Genomic DNA, 25,189 nt, shown 5'->3' on the forward strand with positions numbered 1-25,189 from the left:
TCAATCTGGCATTCACTCATTCTGCAATCCTTTATGCTGTTACCCAGAAATGGCAGTGCTGTTAATGGAAGTTGGGACACAGGTTTCTCCAGGTTCAGCCACCGTGTGTCTCCTCTGTCTGTTAACCAAGCTGTCACAGATTATAGTTGAGCTGCTCAAAAACCGGATTTAAAATTGGGAAGTGCGGAACCTCCTTCCAACTTGGTGAGCGGTAATGTTTGAAAATCGCACTCTGGTCGTTTTCTCACCGCGTGAAACGGGAGATCAGACGATGCAGCAAATTGAATGTAGATTCTGGAATCTTAACAGTGAACATCTGGAACAGGGACAACAATCTGGGGAGGTCATTCATCCGAATAACTTCAATCCGCCCTTACAGAAAGAAGGGTCGGCTCAGCCACCCATCCAGATTACTCTTCATAATGTTAATGATGCAAGTGTAATTTGCTCCATATTCTATTGATTGATGGTGGGCCAAGAATACTGAGATGGGTTTGATCCCGACCCTGGGTCACTGTCCATGTGGAGTTTGCACATTCTCCCCATGTCTGCGTGGGGCTCGCTCCCATAAAGATGTGCAGGTAGGTGAATTGGCCAAGCTAAATTGGCCGTTAATTGGGAAAAAAATAATTTGGTGCTCTAAATTTTAAAAAAATTAATACTAAGATATTTAGTGGCCTGACTGAGTAATTTAAAGGCACTTTGTAACATCCAAGTTAAAGAGTCTGCAACTTAAACAGTTTCATTTCATTCCCACTGATATCTGAGACATTCCCACTGATATCTGAGACATTCCCACTGATATCTGAGACAATCTCACCACTGCTTTAACACCGCCCTCCCTCATCATGTCTCTGAAGCAGACCCTCTACATCACAAACCTCGGGCAGCTAAGTAGGGAATCGCATGGTCGGCAGTGTGCCATCCGACACGGGATATGTCTCTCCATCCGCTCATCCTCCGAGAGGCTTGCGGTGATGCCCCGTCCCTCTGCAGCCTCCCATGCCGATGTAAAGGTCTTGCTTCCATCCTCAAGATGGACTCTCAGCATCGGCGGGTAAGGTGTTTTAAATCTTCTGTCCTTCTCCTTCAGCTGCTTCTTCATATCCGCATATCTGTGTCTTTTCCGCTGCTAATCCGGTGAGTAGTCCTGATCCAACCTGACTCGCCTTCCTTTCAATTGTAGGTTTTTCTAGCCCCCCTCCCCCCCACCCCCAAGCCTGGGTGAGAACAAACTGTTTCATCTGGAGCTGAGAAATTTCACCACAAATGATCTTGGGGTGAATTAGCATGATGACTTTTGTTACAATGATCTGTGAGCCCACTCTAGCTGTAGTGGGAAATCGACCGGGAGTTTAAGCAGGACCTTGAGAAAGCTTTCGACCCAGTGGATAATGTCCCGCCTACTGAGTTTCTGGCAACCCATAAATTTGCAGGTTGTTCCGTCTCCTGAAATATTTGAGGTTCTGACATCTGTCCTCTAACTGCCTGTCTCTCCGGAGTAAATAGGAAAGGAACCTGAATCTGTGAATGTTCCTATCATTAACCGTACTAATTCTGTTCTCAGGCTGGACTACCCTCTTTCCCAAACTGCTGACAGCTTGTTCCAGTTCTGAGACTGAATTTTTCATTGTTCCAAGGGCGTCATTAATGTCTTTTCTGAATTTTCTCAGCTCAGTCAGGATAGTCTCAGCTCAGACTTCTCCAGACCTGAATGAGGTGTTGGGACGGGCCCATTGCTGCCATGTGGAGAGGGGCTGAGGCTTCTTAATTCATTATTTCTGTCTTCCTTAAGCAGTTTCCATTCATCTCTCTTCCATCTTGAACTTTGTCTCATTTTGTGTCTATATCTACACTCGATAAGTATTTATGGGTGCGTTAATTAGTGGATGGAGGTGGATACTTGTTAGGGGTGAATGGAACAGCATTCAACAGGCAGGCATTGGGTTCTCTAGCTCCCTCTGGTCTGTAATCACTTGTGAACTCGCTGGTGTGTCAGCAGATGGGATGACTGAGTGAATCCCTTGTCACACTCAGAGCAGATAAACGGCTTCTCACCGGTGTGAACTCGCTGGTGTCTCTGCAGGTTGCATAACTGACTGAATGCCTTCCCACACTCAGAGCAGATGAATGGCCTCTCCGCAGTGTGAACTCGCTGGTGCTTCCGCAGGTGAGATGAATTAATGAATGCTTTCCCACACTCAGTGCAGGTGAACAGTCTCTCCCCAGTGTGAATCCGTCGGTGTATCAGTAAATTGGATGAATGACTGAATCCCTTCCCACACTCAGGACAGGTGAACGGCCTCTCCCCAGTGTGAACTCGTCGGTGTGTCAGCAAGCCAGATGAATTAATGAATCCCTTACCACACTCAGGACAGGTGAATGGCCTCTCCCCAGTGTGAACGTGTTGGTGTGTCAGTAAGTTGGATGAATGACTGAATGCCTTCCCACACTCAGAGCAGGTGAACGGCCTTCTCCTCGTGTGAAGTTGCCAGTGCTTCAGGAAGCTGGATGAATTAGTGAAACCCTTCCCACACTCAGAGCAGGTGAACGGTCTCTCCCCAGTGTGACTGCGTTGATGAATTTCTAGCACAGAGGGGGATCTGAATCTTTTCCCACAGTCACCACATTTCCACGGTTTCTCCATGGTGTGGGTCTGATTGTGTCTCTCCAGGTTGGACAATCAAATGAAGCCTCATGCACACACAGAACACATGTACTCTCCCTGCTGTGATTGGGTTGCTGTTTTTTCTGGCGGTGTAACTGGTAAAGTCTCGTTCTACAGACAGTGCACTGGGGCACAGTCACTTTGGGTGTGTGCGGCTTGGTGCTTTTCCAGTTATACTGATGTTTAAAATATTTTGAAACGCTTAGAATGCACAAACATTTCTCTTTCTAGATTCAAAGGCCGATGATATTCAGGTCCTGATGCAACGATGACTCTGGCAGATCTTGACTCAACATCCAATCTAATGTCCTGTAACAGGAGATTACAAAAGTCATCACTGTCAGTTGTGGATAGAAATTCAAACACACAATTCTAGCTTGTAATAATAATAATCTTTATTGTCACAAGTAGGCATACATTAACACTGCAATGAAGTTGCTGTGAAAAGCCCCTAGTCACCACATTCCGGCGCTTGGTCGGGTACACGGAGGGAAAATTCAGAATGTCCAAATTACCTAACAGCACGTCTTTCGGGAGTTGTGGGAGAAAACCAGAGCACCCGGACAAAACCCGCGCAGACATAGGGAGAATGTGCAGACTGCACAGACAGTGACTCATGCTGGGAATCGAACCTGGGACCCTGATGCTGTGAAGCAACAGTGCAAACACTATGGAATATTCTTACCTCTCTTATTCCCCAAAGTCTGTAAATCTCCATCCCACACACTCTCCCTCCATTCTCACTCTGCTGTATCTAATCTTCACCCTCCCAATTCTACTGAAGGTGCTGATTCAGGCTGATTGACAGATCCATGCTCACTGCTTCCTGTCATGGACACAGTGACCTGAAAATCTTCATGCAGGCGGCCAGACAGATATATGTCAATATTACGAGGCACAAAATGTGTTTAATATGCAGACTGTATTCACTTCCTTTCCATTCAGTTGCTCCAAGTCGCCAATGTCCCCGCAGAACGAGAAAAGAAATGGAAAGGGAGAATCATTGATTTCCTCGCACAGAGGAAGAAGCTCAGTGTCCAGCTTCCGGGATGTGACGTCACAATATAGCCCAGCCAAAATCAGCCAATAGGAATCATACCGCTCCAGATGACGTCAACAGGTTCCAGCGCGCAGGCGCGGGACCCCCGGCAGCAACCCATTGTTCTCCCTCCGTTTGCCCCTCCTCGAGACAAGGTTTCCAGGCAACCGTCTGACGGCACCGGCTGGAGCGAGAAGCCGCTCCATGATCTCCTCTTCCCCCGTGCGGGACTGCGCATGTCCAAGGAAGAGGGGAAGATGAGGTGGGGTGCTGGGGTGGAAATGTCATGCTGACGCGTTGACCAATGGAACGCCTGGGCGACCGGAAGGACTCTGGTGCCTCAGCCAATCTTAGCGGGCTTTGTGTGAGTGAAAATTGAGCTCACACAGACTGAAACCTCCTCTTGTCTCGAACATTTGTGAATAAAACACTTTCTTTTCTGCCCCTTTCCATTTCGTTTCTCATTGTGACCTTCAATTGGTCACTTGCAGCAACTGAAGGGAAAGGAAGTGAATAATGAATACATTTTATTGCAGAGCCAGTAATAATATCTAATCTATACCAGATAATAACACGAGATTTCTCTGTCTGATATCACTTTACTGTCCCCTTAAATGTCAGCCATCTCCTGGGGAAACCAGCCCTTTCATTGTGAACATTCGGAAATAGACCATCTTTTTAGCCAGATAAATAAATGTGTCGAGCTGAGGGAGCAAAGGATGTCAAGGTCTATAAGCGACGGAGAGAGAGAGAGAGACCTGGTCTAACCTTTCCAGAGGCAGCACCTGCCCTGGATTCACTTCCTTTCCCTTCAGTTGCTGCAAGTTGCCAATTAAAGGTCAGAATGAGCAAATAAATAGAAAGGGGGAGAAAAGAAAGTGTTTTACTCCCAGATTTTGGAGACAGGAGGAAGTTTCTGTCTGTGTGAAGCTAACCTTTTATTCATACAAATTCCCGCTCTGATTGGCTGGAGTACGGGTCCTTCCGGTCTTCCAATTCTTTCCATTGGACAATGCCTAAGTAGGACGGTCAGGTTGTTGGCTTTTTCCTGCACAGGCGCAGCTGCCGCTCTCCCTTGGACATGCGCAGTCCCGGGCCGCTCGTGCGGCGGATGGAGCGTTTCCCCAGAGCGGGGGGCTATGGGAACCGCAGATGCCATTACTCATCCGGAGCCCAGTCTCCAAACTCCTGGGACTGGAATGATGGGGTTGGGGGGCAATGACCTCACAAAGTACATGTGGGTAGTCACCGGATTTGACTGTGACGCTCTCCTTAACAAAACAGTTTGTTAACTTCAGGTGTGAAGATTTTAGACACCCGGGTGACATATTGGGGAGGGCAATAGGTGAGAGTGAAACTGAACCCGAGAGTCAACACCTTCAGGGGAGGAGAATTGCTGGATATTGGCATGAATTAGTGTACATTGGTTGGGGCTGGTTTAGCACACTGGGCTAAATAGCTGGCTATTAAAGCAGACAAAGGCAGACCAGCAGCACGGTTCAATTCCCGTACCAGCCTCCCCGAACAGGCGCCGGAATGTGGCAATAACCTCTATTTGTGACAAAAAGCGATTTTCATTTCATTTTATTGAGAGTGTGTTGGGGACAGAGATTTATTGTTTGAGGGAGATGAATGTTTTATGACAGCTTGAATTGACAGTTTTAGGTTTCTACACCTTACTTGGTGATTTAATGGCGTGCATATTGTAATTGATGATATGGAAAGATGTGTCATTTGAAACATGGAAGTCTGGCAATATCTGGTTTGAGAGAAACATGAAATGAAAAAATGAAAATCGCTTATTGTCACAAGTAGGGTTCAATGAAGTTACTGTGAAAAGCCCCTAGTCGCCACATTCCGGCGCCTGTTCGGGGAGGCTGGTACGGGAATTGAACCGTGCTGCTGGCCTGCCTTGGTCTGCTTTAAAAGCCAGTGATTTAGCCCAGTGTGCGAAACCAGCTAAACATGAGAGAATGGAGGGAAATATCCCACAAAGGGTTCACAGCAGCTGCAAAGAGCAGGATTATAAAATGTAGATTCTCCCAAGCAGGCTTAGCAAACACACAGGATTTTTGTATGAAGCTAAAAACAATGGCTCATACCTTCATTGAAGGTAACTATCTTAGTAAGCATCTGGAAAAGCATGGATGAGAGTTTCAGTTGAGCTAGGTGATAAATGTAAACCTTTCAAGTTATAACCAAGTGGATTTTTAGCATACAGCTAAAAGCAATGTTTCACACCTTCATTGAAATTAACTATCTTAGTAAGCAGCTAGAAAGGAAAGGATGAGATTCAGTTGAATTTGGTGACAATTCTAGGTGTGAAATTCTGCTAACACCAGGTAAATTAAAAGAAAACTGGAGACTATCAGTCTATGAGAAACATAATTTAGAGCCAAAATCAAAGTCAAAATTATGAGCTGAGGACACAATTGGAAAATAAAACTAATGAAATGACAGGAACCAAACCAAATTCACACCCCTATTGAAACCAAAGCATTTTTGAATATCACAAAGGACACTGTAATCAGATCTGAGGGCTGAGGCCATGCCCAAAATGAATACTTAGTCATGTTAGAAATATTCAGATTAAAGGTATCTTTTACAATCCAAGGGAAATAAGAATTACTTTACAATGAAGTCTTAAAAACTTAAATAACTGTTAGAAAAATATATAAACCCGAAGAAAGGGTACAGTCAGCAGAGCCAGCTCTCACAGCTCGGTACATGGGAAAGATAGGACATAGCAACCGAGCTCACCAGCGAATACATCTAAAGAAGACCAGATTTTAAAAAGAAGACTGATTGACAAGTTGGGCCTGAAGGTCCCTTCAACCAACCAGAAGGATCCAGAAGCAAGATCTTTTTACTTTTCTGTAAAGACAGTGATTGCATCTTTTAAAAAGAAAAAATAAATAAATAAATAAAATAACTTAAAAGTTTTAACCTGAAACAGTGGTTATTAGCCTACTTTACTTACTTAGCAATGCAGGACCCAGGATATCAATGCTACTAAGGGGTAAGTAGGTAAAATTCTTCGTTGAAGGTATGGGTTATACCGGGGGATAACTTGAAAATATAGTTTGACCTGAATAGAATATAGAACATTACAGTGCAGTATAGGCCCTTCGGTCCTCGATGTTGCGCCGACCTGTGAAACCACTCTAAAGCCCATCTACACTATTCCCTTATCGTCCATATGTCTATCCAATGACTATTTGAATGCCCTTAGTGTTGGCGAGTCCACTACTGTTGCAGGCAGGGCATTCCATGCCCTTACTACTCTCTGAGTAAAGAACCTACCTCTGACATCTGTCCTATATCTATCTCCGCTCAATTTAAAGCTATGTCCCCTCGTGCTGGACATGACCATCCGAGGAAAAAGGCTCTCACTGTTCACCCTATCCAATCCTCTGATCATCTTGTATGCCTCAATTAAGTCACCTCCTAACCTTCTTCTCTCTAACGAAAACAGCCTCAAGTCCCTCAGCCTTTCCTCATAAGATCTTCCCTCCATACCAGGCAACATTCTGGTAAATCTCCTCTGCACCCTTTCCAATGCTTCCACATCCTTCCTCTAATGCGGCGACCAGAATTGCACGCAATACTCCAAATGCGGCTGCACCAGAGTTTTGTACAGCTGCAACATGACCTCATGGCTCCGAAACTGAATCCCTCTACCAATAAAAGCTAACACACCGTACGCCTTCTTAACAACCTTCTCAACCTGGGTGGCAACTTTCAGGGATCTATGTACATGGACACCGAGATCTCTCTGCTCAAGCCTGCATCGGAGTCAGGGAGTGAGTCAGGAGATACTTCGAGTGGATAGGAGATATGCGGAGGCCCCGGACGCTGGACTCCTGAGGGACCGTCGGAAATTCAAGGCAGATTTGGTGAGTTGTTGACCACAGGGAGGGCGGTGGAGCAGTTGAGGGCAAGGGGGTCTACGAATATGGGGAAAAGGCGAGCAGGATGTTGGTCCACCAGCTTAGGAAGAGAGAAGTGGCCAGGGAGATTGGGGGAGTAAGGAATAGAGAGGGCGACATGGTGTTGGACCCAGGGGGGGTGAACAACGTTTTTAAAGAATTTTATAGTAAATGATATGAGTCGGAACCCCCGCCTGGTATAGAAGGGATGAGGCGATTCCTAGATCAGTTGGGTTCCCAAGGGTGGAGGAGGACCTGGTGGAGGGGCTGGGGGCCCCGTTTGAGGCAGAGGAAATTGTTAAAGGACAGGAGGGTATGCAGTCGGGCAAGGCTCTGGGGCCGGACGGTTACCCGGTAGAATTCTATAAGAAGTTCTCAGAGGTGTTGTGCCCACTGCTGATGAGAACCTTTAATGAGGCTAAAGAGAGGGGAATCCTCCCCCCAACAATGTCACAGGCCTCGATTTCACTCATCCTTAAACGAGAAAAGGACCCAGAGCAATGTGGGTCATATAGGCCGACCTCGCTTTTGAACGTAGATGCCAAGCTGATGGCTAAGATTTTGGCCACTAGGATAGAGGACTGTGTCCCGGGGGTGATAGGGGGGACCAAAACGGATTTGTTAAGGGTAGACAGCTCAATGCTAACGTTCGGAGACTTTTGAATGTAATTATGTTGCCCTCAGAAGGAGAGGAGGCAGAGGTGGTGGTTGCGATGGACGCGGAGAAGGCTTTTGATCGGGTAGAGCGTGAGTATCTTTGGGAGACGCTGGGAAGGTTTGGGGAGGGCTTCGTCGACTGGGTGCGATTGCTGTATCAGGCGCCGGTAGCGAGTGTGTGCACGAACCGGCTGAGGTCGGGGTACTTTAAGCTACACCGAGCGACGAGGCAGGGGTGCCCCCTCTCCCCGTTCGCCCTGGCTATAGAGCCGTCAGCCATGGCGCTCAGAGCATCAAGGAAGTGGCAAGTGGCAGGGGCTGTTTCGGGGGGTGGGGGGGGGGGGGGTGGAGAGGTTTCGCTGTACATGGACGATCTGCTCTTGTACATCTCGGACCCGGTGGAGGGGATGGAGGAGGTTGTGCAGATCTTGGGGGAATTTGGCAGTTTCTCGGGGTACAAATTAAATATGGGAAAAAGTGAATTGTTCGTGATCCAGGCAAGGGGGCAGGAGAGGAGACTGAAGGGGCTGCCACTCAGGATGGTAGAGAGGAGCTTTCGCTACCTGTGAACACAGGTGGCTCGGAAATGGGAGGCATTACACAGGCTCAAGCTAACCCGGCTGGTGGAGCAAATGGAGGGGGACTTTAAAAGATGGGATATGCTCCCGCTATTGCTGGCGGGGAGGATGCAGACCGTAAAAATGACGGTGCTCCCCAGATTTTTGTTTGTCTGCCAGTGCCTCCCTGTCTTCATCCCTAAGGCCTTTTTCAAGCGGGTAAACAAGATTATTTTGGGCTTTGTATGGGCGAATAAAACCCCGCGGGTGAAGAAAATGTTGTTGGAGTGCAGTTGGGGGGAGGGTGGGTTGGCGCTGCCGAACTTCTGCAACTACTACTGGGTGGCGAATATAGCGATGATTAGGAAGTTGGTAATGGGGGAGGGGTCGGCATGGGAGCGGATGGAGGCGGCGTCATGCAAAGGCACCAGTTTGGGAGCACTGGTAACGGCACCTCTGCCGTTCTCGCCGGCCCGGTACTCCATTAGCCCGGTGGTGGTGGCGGCATTGAGGATCTGGGGGCAATGGAGGAGGTAGAAGAAGGTGGAGTGTGCGTCAGTAGGACCCCAATTTGCAACAACCACAGGTTCGCGCCGGGCATGATTAATGGCGGGTTCCGAAGTTGGCAGACAGTATGAATTAGGAGGGTGAGAGATCTATTCATAGATGGGAGTTTTCCCAGTCTGAAGGTGCTGGAGGACAAGTTCAAGCTGCCGCCGGGGAATGGTTTCAGATATTTACAAGTCCGGGACTTTCTGAGGAAACAGGTGTTGGCTTTCCCGCTGATCCCACTACGGGGGATACAGGACAGAGTAGTGTTCGGTACCTGGGTGAGGGAGGGGCAAGTGTCGGATATCTATCAGGAGTTGTTGGAGGCAGAGGAGACCCCGGTGGAGGAACTGAAGGGCAAGTGGGAGGAGGAGCTAGGTGGGGAGTTAGAGGCGGGTCTGTGGGCGGACGCCCTAAGCAGGGTTAATTCCTCCTCATCATGTGCCAGGCTCAGTCTAATACAGTTTAAGGTGGTACACCGGGCACACATGACGGCGGCGAGGATGAGCAAGTTTTTCGGAGTAGAAGATAGATGTGCGGGAAGCCCAGCAAACCATGTCCACATGTTTTGGGCGTGGGTGCAGAGTCCAGAGATAGCGATCTTTGGAGTATCAGAAGACCCGGGAGTTCAGGGAGTGAAATAGGCCAATGTTTTGGCCTTTGCCTCCCTGGTAGCCCGGAGACGGATCCTCTTACTGTGGAGGGACTCGAAGCCCCCGAGTGTGAAGACTTGGGTCAGTGACATGGCTGGGTTTCTCTCATGGCTGGAGAAAATAAAGTTTGCCTTGAGGGGGTCAATGCTGGGGTTCTCTCTCACACAGCAATGTGATAAAGGGCAGATGATCTGTTTTTAGTGATATTGACCAGGACACCGGGGATAACTCCCCTGCTTTTCTTCAAAATAGTGGCTGTGCAAACTTTTACACCCACCTGAGGGGGGCAGACAGGGCCTCAGTTTAACATCTTATTTGAAAGAAGGCTGTTCTGACAGTGCAGCACTCCTCAGTGCTGGGACCAGGAATGTTGGATGTGATTTTTGTCCTCAGGTTCCTGGTGTGGGATTTGAACCCACAACCTTCTGACCCAGAGGTGAGAGCGCTGCCCACTGAGCCATGGCTGACACTATAAACAATACAAAGTTAAAAAGGAAAGTTATCCTTTAAAAACCCTACCCTTTGCCTCCAGTGCCTAAATCTAATAATAAAAACTCCAGTATAAATAACATGGATTTGACTGACAAATGTTGGTTTAGAACCACAAATTTCGACTTCCCATTTGAGCCTCGGTCGGGCACCTTTCTGTCTCTATTGCTCGTGTCAATGACAGGCAGGAGACGGAGCTGAGGCTGAATTTAGCTGAGAATAACGGGGCCTGCGCACCAGATGGGCGTCGCACTAATAGAGAGACAGGGAGGTGCTGGAGGGCTGACTGGGAAATGGGCCTCCGACCGATTGTTATATCGGTCACTCAGTTAAAGCGAAACCTGTCTCTTTAAATACATATACAGGGAAGAGGCTGCAATGAAATCTGTCCCTTTTAACCTGCACAAAAGCAGGAGGCTCAGATTCACAGGTTGCAGGAGGAGACCATTTGGCCCATTTTGTCCCTGCTATCTCTTTGAGAGGACTCTCCCATTCATCCAACTGCTATGCTCTTTCCCCACAGCCCTGCAAATTCTTCCCATTCAAGTATTCACCCTTTGAAAAGATACCATTGAATCTGCTTTCAAACAGATCAGAACAACTCACTGTGTCAAATAAAATAAAATCTCATCTCCCCCTCTGGCTTCTTTGCCAATTACCTGAGAGGGACTCACTTTCTGTTAAAGAGCCTGTCAACCGCTCACCCAATTTCCCTAAAGTGCATCAATCTAATCATGAAAAGTCCAGAAAAATCAAATGTTTTTACTGATAAAAGTTTATTAATGAAGCAGAAGGCGGGAAATAAAAGACAAGAAAATGACTTGAGGATCAAAGACAACCAGGGTAAAATGATGTTCACAATGTTCTGGACACAAATGGTTTCTCTTTAATTCATCCTGTTCCCTGCCCTCTTTGTGGAACACCTCCGCTCAGTCCTCAAGCATGACCCTGACCTTCCGCTTGATGCCATTAGAATTCACCACCTTGCTCTCATGCTCGCACTTCTGTGCTCGGCCTGCTGCAATGTTCCGGAGAAGCCCAATGCATATCTGTTTGCAAGGAACAGCTTGCAACGAGCTGAGCAAGTGCAACATTTCTTTTGAAGGTTAGGTTGACATTAGAGTTCATATAAGCCTTCCATCGTCCGACAGAAGGAATCATAAGTCAAAGCGCAGACCAGTGCAATGATAAGAACAGAATTTGCATACCAACACACACTAAAGAATTTGAAGATGCATCATGACTGATAATGTTGCATATTGAAGATTGACAACCCAATCATCGAACCAAATGTATTGAAGACCCATCCAAACCAATCAGCATATTACAGGGGCAGGAATAGATTGGCTTAGACTGATAACAAATTCCTTAAAGGTAATAGTTTTAGGGTATTATTTCTATTCTAGAATCATCCTATACGTTTTGCCTAAGAAGCTATCTATTATCTTTCTTTCATATTTTCCATCTCTATTTCTAACCTACGCAGCTGTTTGCTTTGAGCAAAGAAACCATTACTGCTATTGTATTTTGAATTCAAGTCATTCTGTAAATTACTAAGGATAATCTGATTCTCAAAATAGTTTTTTGCAGGCAAGGGCTGAACTGAGAACCTTGTAAATTCTGTAACAAGAATTTCTGTTATAAATCGATCAATAGATACCAAATAAAATTACTTGGCACCCGAAACTGTTAGACAAGATTCTGCATTGTTAGTTGCATGGTCGGCGTTACTTAATATATGCAATAACAGGAAAGTGTAGATTTTAAACCCTCCCCCCTTTCTGACCAGCTTCAAACTCATCACATTTCTCCCTCTCTTTAGTTCTGAAGTAGAGTTACATTAGACATGGAACATTAACTCTGTTTCTCTCTCCACAGATGCTGTCAGACCTGATGTGTTTTTCCAGTTCTTCATGTATTTATTTTAGATCTACCTGTAATGGGGGAAAAACGCTATTTACTATCCATGATAAAATACATGTCCTGCATCAGCTTTTGTGGATCATTTCAGTGGAAATGTGCTCTCCCAGGCTCAAAGAGCATCAGCCCACTGGAAGCAAAGTTGTGAGACCGACCAGTCCAGCAGAAAGAAACCCTCCGACACTCCCACTTCACCAAGTGTCAGAATAAACATGGTTCAGTCCTGGATGTGATTAACAGCAGCAAAAACAGCAGAATCCAACCTTTGTAATGACTTGTGAACACGTTGATGTGTCTGCAGATGCGGTAACTGAGTGAATCCCTTTCCACACTCAGAGAAGGTGAATGGCCTCTCCCCGGTGTGAACATACTGGTGTCTCAGCATGTGTGCAGACCGAGTGAATCCTTTCCCACACTCAGAACAGGAGACTAACACGGCGCTGAGGTACCAGGTTCGATCCCGGATCTGGGTTACTGTCCATGCGGAGTTTGCACATTCTCCCCGTGTTTGCGTGGGTTTCGCCCCCATAACCCAAAGATGTGCAGCCTAGGTGGACTGGCCACGCTAAATTGCCCCTTAATTGGAAAAAATGATTTGGGTACTTTAAATTTTTAAAAAACATGGCAATGAAGTTACTGTGAAACTCCCCAATTTCCACATTCTGGCGCCTGTTAGGGTACACAGAAGGTGAATTCAGAATGTTCAATTCACCTAACAGCACATCTTTCAGGCATTCTAGAATAAGAGGTAATAGTCTTAGGAAAAGATGGCAAGCATGGTAGCACAGTGGTTAGCACAGTTGCTTCACATCTCCAGGGTCCCAGGTTCGATTCCAGCTTGGGTCACTGGCTGTGTGGAGTCTGCATGTTCTCTCGTGTCTTCGTAGGTTTTGTACGGGTGCTCCGGTTTCCTCCCAGTCCAAAGATGTGCAGGTTATGTGGATTGGCCATGATAAAATGTAGATTGGCCATGATAAATTGCCGTTGGTGTCCAAAAAGGTTAGGTGGGTTTACTGGGTTACGGGGCTGGGGTTGGGGCATGGGCTGGGGTGGGGTGCTCTTTCCAGGGATTGAACATAAGAACTAGGAGCAGGAGTAGGCCATCTGGCCCCTCGAGCCTGCTCCACCATTCAATGAGGCATTAGCTATGAGGAGCGGTTGAATAAACTCGGTTTGTTCTCACTGGAACGAAGGAGGTTGAGGGGAGGCCTGATAGAGGTATACAAAATTATGAGGGGCATAGACAGAGTGGATAGTCAGAGGCTTTTCCCCAGGGTAGAGGGGTCAATTACTAGGGGGCATAGGTTTAAGGTGAGAGGGGCAAGGTTTAGAGTAGATGTACGAGGCAAGTTTTTTACGCAGAGGGTAGTGGGTGCCTGGAACTCGCTACCGGAGGAGGTGGTGGAAGCAGGGACGATAGTGACATTTAAGGGGCATCTTGACAAATACATGAATAGGATGGGAATAGAGGGATACGGACCCAGGAAGTGTAGAAGATTGTAGTTTAGTCGGGCAGCATGGTCGGCATGGGCTTGGAGGGCCGAAGGGCCTGTTCCTGTGCTGTACATTTCTTTGTTCTTTGTTCTTTGTTGTTCTTTTCTGGACCCAGCTCTACTTTCCGGCCCGAACACCATAACCCTTAATCCCTTTATTCTTCAAAAAACTATCTATCTTTATCTTAAAAACATTTAATGAAGGAGCCTCTACTGCTTCACTGGGCAAGGAATTCCATAGATTCACAACCCTTTGGGTGAAGAAGTTCCTCCTAAACTCAGTCCTAAATCTATTTCCCCTTATTTTGAGGCTATGCCCCCTAGTTCTGCTTTCACCCGCCAGTGGAAACAACCTGCCCGCATCTATCCTATCTATTCCCTTCATAATCTTATATGTTTCTATAAGATCCCCCTCATCCTTCTAAATTCCAACGAGTACAGTCCCAGTCTACTCATCCTCTCCTCGTAATCCAACCCCTTCAGCTCTGGGATTAACCTAGTGAATCTCCTCTGCACACCCTCCAGTGCCAGTACGTCCTTTCTCAAGTAAGGAGACCAAAACTGAACAAAATACTCCAGGTGTGGCCTCACTAACACCTTACATAATTGCAGCAGAACCTCCTTAGTCTTAAACTCCATCTCTGTAGCAATGAAGGACAAAATTCCATTTGCCTTCTTAATCACCTGTTGCACCTGAAAACCAACGTTTTGTGACTCATGCACTAGCACACCCAGGTCTCTCTGCACAGCAGCATATTTTAATATTTTATCATTTAAATAATAATCCCTTTTGCTGTTATTCCTACCAAAATGGATAACCTCACATTTGTCAACATTGTATTCCATCTGCCAGACCCTAGCTCATTCACTTAGCCTCTCCAAATCCCTCTGCAGACTTCCAGTATCCTCTGCACTTTTTGCTTTACCACTTATCTTAGTGTCGTCTGCAAACTTGGACACATTGCCCTTGGTCCCCAACTCCAAATCATCTCTGTAAATTGTGAACAGTTGTGGGCCCAACACTGATCCCTGAGGGACACCACTAGCTACTGATTACCAACCAGAGAAACACCCATTAATCCCCACTCTTTGCTTTCTATTAATTAACCAATCCTCTATCCATGCTACTACTTTCCCCTTAATGTCATGCATCTTTATCTTATGCAACAACCTTTTGTGTGGCACCTTGTCAAAGGCTTTCTGGAAATCCAGATATACCACATCCATTGGCTCCCCGTTATCTACCGCACTGTTAATGTCCTCAAAAAATTCCACTAAATTAGTTAGGCACGACCTGCCCTTTATGAACCCATGCTGCGTCTGCCCAATGGGACAATTTCCATCCAGGTGCCTCGCTATTTCTTCCTTGATGATAGATTCCAGCATCTTCCCTACTACCGAAGTTAAGCTCACTGGCCAATAATTACCCGCTTTCTGCCTACCTCCTTTTTTAAACAGTGGTGTCACGTTTGCTAATTTCCAATCCGCCGGGACCACCCCAGAGTCTAGTGAATTTTGGTAAATTATCACTAGTGCATTTGCAATTTCCCTAGCCATCTCTTTTAGCACTCTAGGATGCATTCCATCATGTCCAGGAGACTTGTCTACGTTCAGCCCCATTAGCTTGCCCATCATTACCTCCTTGGTGATAACAAACCTCTCAAGGTCCTCACCTGTCACAGCCTCATTTCCATCAGTCACTGGCATGTTATTTGTGTCTTCCACTGTGAAGACCGACCCAAAAAACCTGTTCAGTTCCTCAGCCATTTCCTCATTTCCCACTATTAAATCTCCCTTCTCATCCTCTAAAGGACCAATATTTACCTTGGCCACTCTTTTTTGTTTTATGTATTTGTAGAAACTTTTACTATCTGTTTTATATTCTGAGCAAGTTTACTCTCATAATCTATCTTACTCTTCTTTATAACTTTTTTAGTAGCTTTCTGTTGCCCCCTAAAGATTTCCCAGTCCTCTAGTCTCCCACTGATCTTTGCTACTTTGTATGTTTTTTCCTTCAATTTGATACTCTCCCTTATTTCCTTAGATATCCACGGTCGATTTCCCCTCTTTTTACCGTCCTTCCTTTTTGTTGGGATAAACCTTTGCTGAGCACTGTGAAAAATCACTTGGAAGGTTCTCCACTGTTCCTCAACTGTTTCACTATAAAGTCTTTGCTCCCAGTCTACCTTAGCTAGTTCTTCTCTCATCCCATTGTAATCTCCTTTGTTTAAGCACAAAACACTAGTGCTTGATTTTACCTTCTCACCCTCCATCTGTATTTTAAATTCCACCATATTGTGATCGCTCCTTCCGAGAGGATCCCTAACTATAAGATCCTGAATCAATCCTGTCTCATTACACAGGACCAGATCTAGGACCGCTTGTTCCCTCGTAGGTTCCATTACATACTGTTCTAGGAAACTATCGCGGATACATTCTATAAATTCCTCCTCAAGGCTGCCTTGACCGACCTGGTTAAACCAATCAACATGTAGATTAAAATCCCCCATGATAACTGCTGTACCATTTCTACATGCATCTGTTATTTCTTTGTTTATTGCCTGCCCCACCATAATGTTACTATTTGGTTGCCTATAGATTACTCCTATCAGTGACTTTTTCGCCTTACTATTCCTGATTTCCACCCAAATGGATTCAACCTTATCCTCCATAGCACCGATGTCATCCCTTACTGTTGCCCGGATGTCATCCTTAAATAACAGCGCTACACCACCTCCCTTACCATCCACTCTGTCCTTCCGAAAAGTTTGATACCCTCGGATATTTAACTCCCAGTCATGACCATCCTTTAACCATGTTTCAGTAATGGCCACTAAATCATAGTCATTCACGATGATTTGCGCCATCAACTCATTTACCTTATTCCGAATACTACGAGCATTCAGGTAAAGTACCCTTATGTTGGCTTTTTTACCTCTGTTCTGAATCTTAACACCTCGATCAGTAACCTCTCCTAAGTTATATTTCCTCTTAACCTTTCTCCTAATTTTCCTTGTCGCCGAACCCATATCTTCATGTAACAACCTGCCGCGTCGCTTACCATTAATGTTTTCACTTCCCGTTTTATTTCTTTTAGTATTCCTGGTCCTATTCACTGAGCTCCCCTCAGTCACTGTACCTTGTACTGTCGCCCTTTTTGATTTTTGACTATGGCTTCTCTGCCTTACACTTTCCCCCTTACTGCCTTTTATTTCTGTCCCTGTTTTACTACCTTCCAACTTCCTGCATCGGTTCCCATCCCCCTGCCACATTAGTTTAAACTCTCCCCAACAGCTTTAGCAAACACCCCCCCTCGGACATCGGTTCCAGTCCTGCCCAGGTGCAAACCATCCGGTTTGTACTGGTCCCACCTCCCCAGAACCGGTTCCAATGTCCCAGGAATTTGAATCCCTCCCTCTTGCACCATCTCTCGAGCCACGTATTCATCCTCTCTATCCTGACATTCCTACTCTGACTAGCTCGTGGCACTGGTAACAATCCTGAGATTACTACCTTTGAGGTCCTACTTTTTAGTTTAACTCCTAGCTCCCTAAATTCAGCTTGTAGGACCTCGTCCCATTTTTTACCTATATCGTTGTTGCCTATGTGCACCACGACAGCTGGCTATTCACCCTCCCCCCCCCCCCCCCCAGAATGTCCTGCAGCAGCTCCGAGACATCCTTGACCCTTGCACCAGGGAGGCAACATACCATCCTGGAGTCTCAATTGCGTCCGCAGAACCGCCTGTCTATTCCCCTTACAATTGAGTCCCCTATCACTATAGCCCTGCCATTCTTCTTCCTGCCCAGCTGTGCAGCAGAGCTATCCACGGTGCCATGAACCTGGCTGCTGCTGCCTTCCCTGGTGAGCCATCTCACTCAACAGTATCCAAAGCGGTATATCTGTTTTGCAGGGAGATGACCACAGAGGACACCTGCACTGCCTTCCTACTCTTGCTCTGTCTTTTGGTCACCCATTTACTATCTCCCTCAGTACCTTTCACCTGCGGTGTGACCAACTCGCTAAACGTGCTATCCACGACGTCCTCAGCATCGCGGATGCTCCAAAGTGAGTCCATCCGCAGCTCCAGAGCCGTCAAGCGGTCTAACAGGAGCTGCAACTGGACACACTTCTTGCACGTGAAGGAGCCAGGGACAGTGGACGTGTCCCTGAGCTCCCACATCGCACACGAGGAGCATGACACGGGTCTGAGATCTCCTGCCATGTCTTAAACCTTCGGTTAACTTCAACAACTACAATTTCAACAAAAAAAACAAAGAAAAAATAAATAAATACACCAATGAAAAGAAACAGAAACACTACTTACCAGTCACTTACCAGGGATAAAAAGCACTTCCTCCCCACCCAGCTACGAATTCCCACCTAGATTGGTGCAGACTCGATGGGCTGAATGCCCTTCTTCTGCACTGTAAATTCTATGATTCCGCCGGGTGCTTCAGTTTCCTCCCACAAGCCCCGAAAGACGTGCTGTTAGATAATTTGGACATTCTGAATTCTCCCTCTATGTGCCCGAACAGGTGCCAAAATGTGGAGCGTGGGGGTTTTTCAGAGTAACTTCATTGCAGTGTTAATATAAGCCTACTTGCGACAATAAAGATTCTTTGAAGAAAGAGGTAACAAATTCTAAAGAGTTGAGGAGAAGCTGCTTCTCCCAAATGGCTGTGAATGTGTGGAATTCACTATCCCAGAGTGCGGTGGAGCTGGGACAATGAGTACATTTAGGGAAGAGTTAGACAGATTTTTAATCGGGTTGAAGAATTATACTCGATGGGCCAAATGGCCTAATTCTGCTCCTGTATCTTATGACCTTATGAAAGGGGGAGACATTGATTTGTTCCCAGATGTTGCCCAGAGGAGGAAGTTTTAGTCTGAAATTCATTGTCCCACCTCCACATTGTAACATCACAAAGGAGCTTGTCCTCTGAATCAACCAATCGGAATAAATCCGCTCCGCGGTGACATCACTGTCTAGCACACAGACGCGGAAGCCCCGCCCCCACCCATTGTTCCCCTTCCGCCACAAATTCCCGAGACAAGTTTTCCAGGCAACCGGCTGACAGTTCCGGCCGTCGGTAATCACCCCCACCCCATCCCAGGACCCGGGACTGCGCATGTCTAAGGGAAGGGGAATATGCGCATGTGCACCGGAGCTCACTTCCGCTGACCTTACTGCTGAGGTGTTGACCAATAGAATGATTGGAGGACCGGAAGGATTCTGCTTCTCCGCCAATCAGAGCTCCCCCATTGTCTCAATGCGGAAGTTGGACATGGAGGTTTCTACCGAGCAAAGCTGTTGTTCCTCCAACCCTGGGTGAGCTTGAGCTGGACACAGACTGAACCTTCCTCCTGTCTCCAATATCTGTGAGTAAAACACTTTCTTTTCTCCCTCTTTCCATTTATTGTCTCATTCTGACCTTCAATTGGTCACTTGCAGCAACTTGAAAGGAAAGGAAGTGAATCCAGGGAGGGTGCAGACTCTGCAAAGGTTGGCCCAGGTCTCTCTCTCTGGCTGTCTGAAAGACATTGACATCCTTTGCTCCCTCAGCTTGACACATTTATTTGTCTGGCTAAAAGGATGGTCTCTTTCCTAATGTTCACAATTAAAGGGCTGGTTTCCCCAGGAGATGGCTGACATTAAAGGGAACAGTAAACAGGACAAATCAAATCCAACCAGTTACTTCCCTTTCGGAATACTCTCCATCATCAGCAAAGTGATGGAAGGAGTCATTAATAGTGCTATCAAGTGGTACTTAATCAGCAAAATCTGCTCACGGACTCTCGGTTTGGGTCCCACCAGGGTCACTCAGCTCCTGACCTCATTACAGCCTTGGTTCAGTCATGGCCAACAGAGCTGAATGGCAGAGGTGAGGTGAGAGTGACTGCCCTTGGTATCAAGGCAGCATTTGACCGAGTATGGCATCAAGGAGCCCCAGCTAAACTGGAGTCAATGGGAATCGGGGAAAACTCCGCTGATTGAGTCATACATGGCACAAAGGAAGATGGTTGTGGTAGTTGGAGGTCAATCATCTCGGTTCCAGGAGATCCTCCGGGCACACTCCTAGGCCCAACCATCCTTTGCTGCTTCATCGATTACCTCCCTTTCACATAAGGCGAGAAGTGGGGATGTTTGTGGATGACTGCACAATGTTCTGCACCATTCGTGACTCTTCAGATAATGAAACAGTCTATGTCCAAATGCAGCATGACCTGGACAGTATCCAGATGTGGGCTGATAAGTAGCAAGTTACGTTTGTGCGACACAAGTGTGACAAGGCAATGACCATCTACAAAGGAGGATCTAACCACCGCCCCTTGAGATTCAATGGCATTATCATCGCTGAATCCTCCACAATCAACATCCTGGGGGTTACCATTGATCAGAAACTGAACTGGGCTAGCCATATTAATATGGTGGCCACCAGGGCAGGCCAAATACTACAGTGAGTAATGGACCTTCTGACCCCCAAAGCCTGTCCACCATATACAAGGCACAAGTCAGGCGTGTAATAGAACAATTTATATTTTATTTTGATTTATTGATCATCTCGATTTCCACAACCCTTGTGGGCAGTGGGTTCCTGCTCATGCCCACTTCATGACTAAATAAAATTCTTCCTCAGAATCACCCCATCTCTAATCAGTAAATATACTTGGATGGAGAGTCTCTACTCTTGTACAGGTTGTCGTGAGTTTAGATTTGTTGATCAGCATCAATCAGCACCTTCATAAGAATTGGGAGGGGAAGGAAGTGAATCCAGTCTGTATATTACACACATTTATCGTTCAGTAATATAGACATATATCTGTCTGGCAGCCTCTGTGTCCAGGACAGGAAGCAGTGAGCATGGGCCTGTCAATCAGCCTGAATCAGCACCTTCAGGAGAGTTGGGAGGGTGAATATTAGATACAGCAGAGTGAGAATGGAGGGCGAGTGTGTGGAATGGAGATTTAGAGCATTTACAGAGCATAGATCATAGATCATAGAATTTACAATGCAGAGGGAGGCCATTCGGCCCATCGAGTCTGCGTCGGCTCTTGGAAAGAGCACCCTACCCAAGGTCCACACCTCCACCCTATCTCCATAACCCAGTAACCCCATCCAACACTAAGGGCAATTTAGCATGGCCAATCCACCTAACCAGCACATCTTTGTACTGTGGGAGGAAACCGGAGCACCCAGAGGAAACCCACGGACACACGGGGAGGATGTGCAGACTCCGCACAGGCAGTGACCCAAGCCGGAATCGAACCTGGGACCCTGGAGCTGTGAAGCAATTGTGTGAATCACTATGCTACCGTGCTGCCCTATGATTTTACATTTGAGGGAACGAGAGTCAGCTAGAAACTAGAATTATCTGTTCTGAATTTCTATCTTGTACTGACAGTGATGATTTTTGTAAAATCTTTTTGCAGGAAGTTCGAACGAGAGGGATTTGAGGTGGATATCTCAAATTAAATATCACGTCAAGAACTGACTGAGTCACTCAATCCTTGGGAACCGAATATCATCGACCTTTGAATCTAGAAGGAGAAATGTTTGTCTATTCTGTCTGCTTCAGAGATTTTAAACATCAGTGTGTCTGGAAAAGCCACCGAGACACACATACACACACCCGTGTGAGACTGTTACAGAGCACTGACTGTCGAAAGAGCTTTAATTAGTTACACAGCCTGAAAAAATACTACACCATTCACAGCAGGGAGAGACTGTGCAGGTGTTCTGTGTGTGGACAATCGTCCAACGCGGTGATACGCAAGATCACCCGGACCATGGAGAAACCATGGAAATGTGAGGACTGTGAGAAAGGATTCAAAGACCGACATGAGCTGGAAAGGCATCAACGCAGTCACACCGGGGAGAGGCCTTTCACCTGCACTCAGTGTGAAAAGGGATTCACTATCATTGGCAACCTGCGGAGACACGAACGAGTTCACACTGGAGAGAGGCCATTCACCTGCTCTGACTGTGGGAAGGGATTCACTCGGTTATGTAACCTGCAGAGCCACCAGAGAGTTCACACCAGGGAGGGGCCATTCATCTGCTCTGTGTGTGGGAAGGGATTCACTCAGTTACACTACCTGGAGAACCACCAGCGAGTTCACTCCGGGGAGAAGCCATTCATCTGCCCTGTGTGTGATAAGCGATTCGCTCAGTTATCCTACCTGCAGAACCACCAGCGAGTTCACACCGGGGAGAGGCCATTCATCTGCACTGTGTGTGATAAGGGATTCACTCGGTTATCCCACCTGAAGATACACCAGAGCGCTCACACCGGGGAGAGGCCATTCATCTGCTCTGTGTGTGATAAGGGATTCACTCAGGCTTCCCACCTGCAGGCACACCAGCGACTTCACACGGGGGAGAAGCCGTACATCTGCACTGTGTGTGATAAGGGATTCACTCAATTATCCGGCCTGCGTAGCCACAATGTCACTCACACCAAGAGCAGGCCCTTTAAATGCTCTGACTGCAGGAGGGGTTTCAAAAGCTCACAGCGACTGATGTCCCACCGGCGCATTCACACTGAGGAGAGACCGTTCAGCTGCTCTCACTGCACAAAGAGGTTTAGAACCTCATCCAACCTGATGAAACACGAGCGCGGTCACACCGGGGAGAGCCCGTTCACCTCTCCGACTGGGAAAAGCGTCACTCGGTCATCACTTGCTGAACCACAATCTCACTCACACCAATCAGAGACCCTTTAAATGCTCCGACTGTGGGAGTGGGTTTAAAAGCTCTCAGGTACTGATGTCCCATCAGCGCATTCATACTGAGGAGAGACCGTTCAACTGCTCTCACTGCACAAAGACGTTTAGAACATCATTGCGGAGACACCAGCGAGTTCTCACTGGGGAGAGTTGATTCACCTGCTCTGATTGTGGGAAGAGATTTAGTGATTCATCTGCCCTGTTGACACACCAGCGAGTTCACACTGGAAAGAAGCCATTCACCTGCTGTCATGTGGGGAGGGATTAACTCAGTCGTCCAACATGCTGAGACACCAAAGGGTTCACAAGTGATGACGGGTTGGATTCTGCTGTTATTCCTGCTGTTAATCACATCCAGGACTGAACCTGGAGTGGGTGGAGGGATTTGCTGTCTCATCACATCCTCTGGTGCTCGGATGTGGCGACTCTGGTGAACGACTGCTCCCCGGACCTGGAATACCCGACTGTGAAGTGCCGCCCATACTACCTTCCATGGAGTTCACTTCTGCCATCATCACGGCGGTCTACATCCCACCCCAGGCGGAAGTGAAGAAGGCGCTTGATGAATTGTAACCGCTATAAATAACAATGAAACAGAATACCCGGAGGCCTTGTTCATCGTGGCCGGGGACTTTAACCAGGCCAACCTCAAGAGTGTACTGCCAAAATTCCACCAACACATCTCCTGTTCCAATAGGGGCCCCAACAACCTTGACCACTGCTACACAAACATCAAGGGTGCCTGATGATCCATCCCCGGACCACACTTCGGAAAATCGGACCACAAGACGGTGCTCCTTCTCCCCGCATACAAGCAGAAACGTAAGCGGAAGAATCCGGTTAAGAAGGTCATGCAGGGCAGCATGGTGGTACCAGGTTCGATCCCGGCTCTGGGTCACTGTCCATGTGGAGTTAGCACATTCTCCCCGTGTTTGTGGGGGTTTTCACCCCCACAAACCAAAAGGATGTGCAGGGGAGGTGGATTGGCCATTCCAAATTGCCCCTTAACTGGACAAAATGAATTGGGTACTCTAAATTTATTTTGCAAAAAGGTCATGCAAATACTGGTCCGAGGCAATGGAAGAGCTCCTACGTGACTATTTGGAGTCACTGGACTGGTCCATATTCAGGAACTCAGCAGCCAACCTAAACAAGGCACCACATCATAGACTTCATCAGTAAATGTGTAGAAGATTGTGTGTCAAAGAAGGTAGTATGTATGTTACCCAACCAGAAACCATGGTTTAATCGGGAGACTCACTCCCTGCTGAAGGCCAGGCCTGAGGAGTTCAGACAGGCAACCCTGACCTATACAAGAAATCTAGGTTTGACCACCTCTGCAAAGCCATCAGGGACTCCCAAGAGACAATACCAGACTAAGCTAGAGTCACAGACGAACGACATGGACTGTTGTCGATTGTGGCGAGGCTTAAACAACATAATGGGCTAAAAATCAAAGCCGAGTAAATTCTTTAGCAACAGCGCACCCCTTCCTGACAAACTCAATGCATTCCATGCTTATTTCGAGCAGGAAACCAACAAATCATTGTCAACTGCCCCATCAGTCTTGGGCACACCCATACCCACCGTCACAGCAGCACGGTAGCCTTGTGGATAGCACAATTGCTTCACAGCTCCAGGGTCCCAGGTTCGATTCCGGCTTGGGTCACTGTCTGTGCGGAGTCTGCACGTTCTCCCCGTGTGTGCGTGGGTTTCCTCCGGGTGCTCCGGTTTCAAAGATGTGCAGGTTAGGTGGATTGGCCATGATAAATTGCCCTTAGTGTCCAAAATTGCCCTTAGTGTTGGTTGGGGTTACTGGGTTATGGGGATAGGGTGGCGGTGTTGGCCTTGGGTAGGGTGCTCTTTCCAAGAGCCGGTGCAGACTCGATGGGCCGAATAGCCTCCTTCTGCACTGTAAATTCTATGAAAAAAAATTCTATGTCACAGCCTCTAAATTCAGATTGGCCTTTTTGAAAGTGAACCCTCGGAAAGCGACGGGTCCTGACGGAGTCTCTGGTCGTGCACTCAGATCCTCCACGGACCAACTGGCAGGTGTGTTCGCGGACATCCTTAGGAAAGGTATTGCCTCAGAGGAACAGCAACAAAGTTTCACCAGATTTGTTCCAGGTTTGGTAGGACTGTCCTATGAAGAGAGATTGGGGAAACGAGGCCTCTTTTCTCCAGAGTTTCAAGGAATGAGAGGGGATTTCATTGAAACTTACAAAATCCATAAAGGAATATACAGGGTGGGTGCAGGTGAGATGTTTCTCCTATTTGGAGAGTCTAGACCCTGAGGCATAATTTCAAAATAATGGGGAAGCCACTTAGGACCAGTCTCGGAGGAGACATTTCTTTACTCAGAGGGTTGTGAATCTTTGGAATTCTCTACCCCAGAGGGCTGTGGAAGCTCAGTCACTGACTGCGTTTAATGCAGAGACTGGCAGATCTCTGTTTTTTTGTTCAATAAATTTCAGAGTACCCAATTTTTTTTTTCCAATTAAGGGG

General features: G+C 47.0%; 1 protein-coding gene across 1 annotated transcript in view; it reads left to right on the plus strand.

The window, feature by feature from the left end:
• The window catches only part of LOC140417948 (uncharacterized), a 142,860-nt gene that overhangs the window by 7,186 nt on the left and 110,485 nt on the right, over window positions 1-25,189 (plus strand). Inside the window, exon 4 of the mRNA XM_072501381.1 lies at window positions 21,638-22,669. Within this exon, the coding sequence (XP_072357482.1) occupies window positions 21,638-22,669 (1,032 nt within the window). The remainder of the gene's footprint in view (window positions 1-21,637; window positions 22,670-25,189) is intronic.

The sequence above is a fragment of the Scyliorhinus torazame genome, chromosome 5 (genome assembly GCF_047496885.1).
Source record: "Scyliorhinus torazame isolate Kashiwa2021f chromosome 5, sScyTor2.1, whole genome shotgun sequence".
Lineage (NCBI taxonomy): Eukaryota > Metazoa > Chordata > Chondrichthyes > Carcharhiniformes > Scyliorhinidae > Scyliorhinus > Scyliorhinus torazame.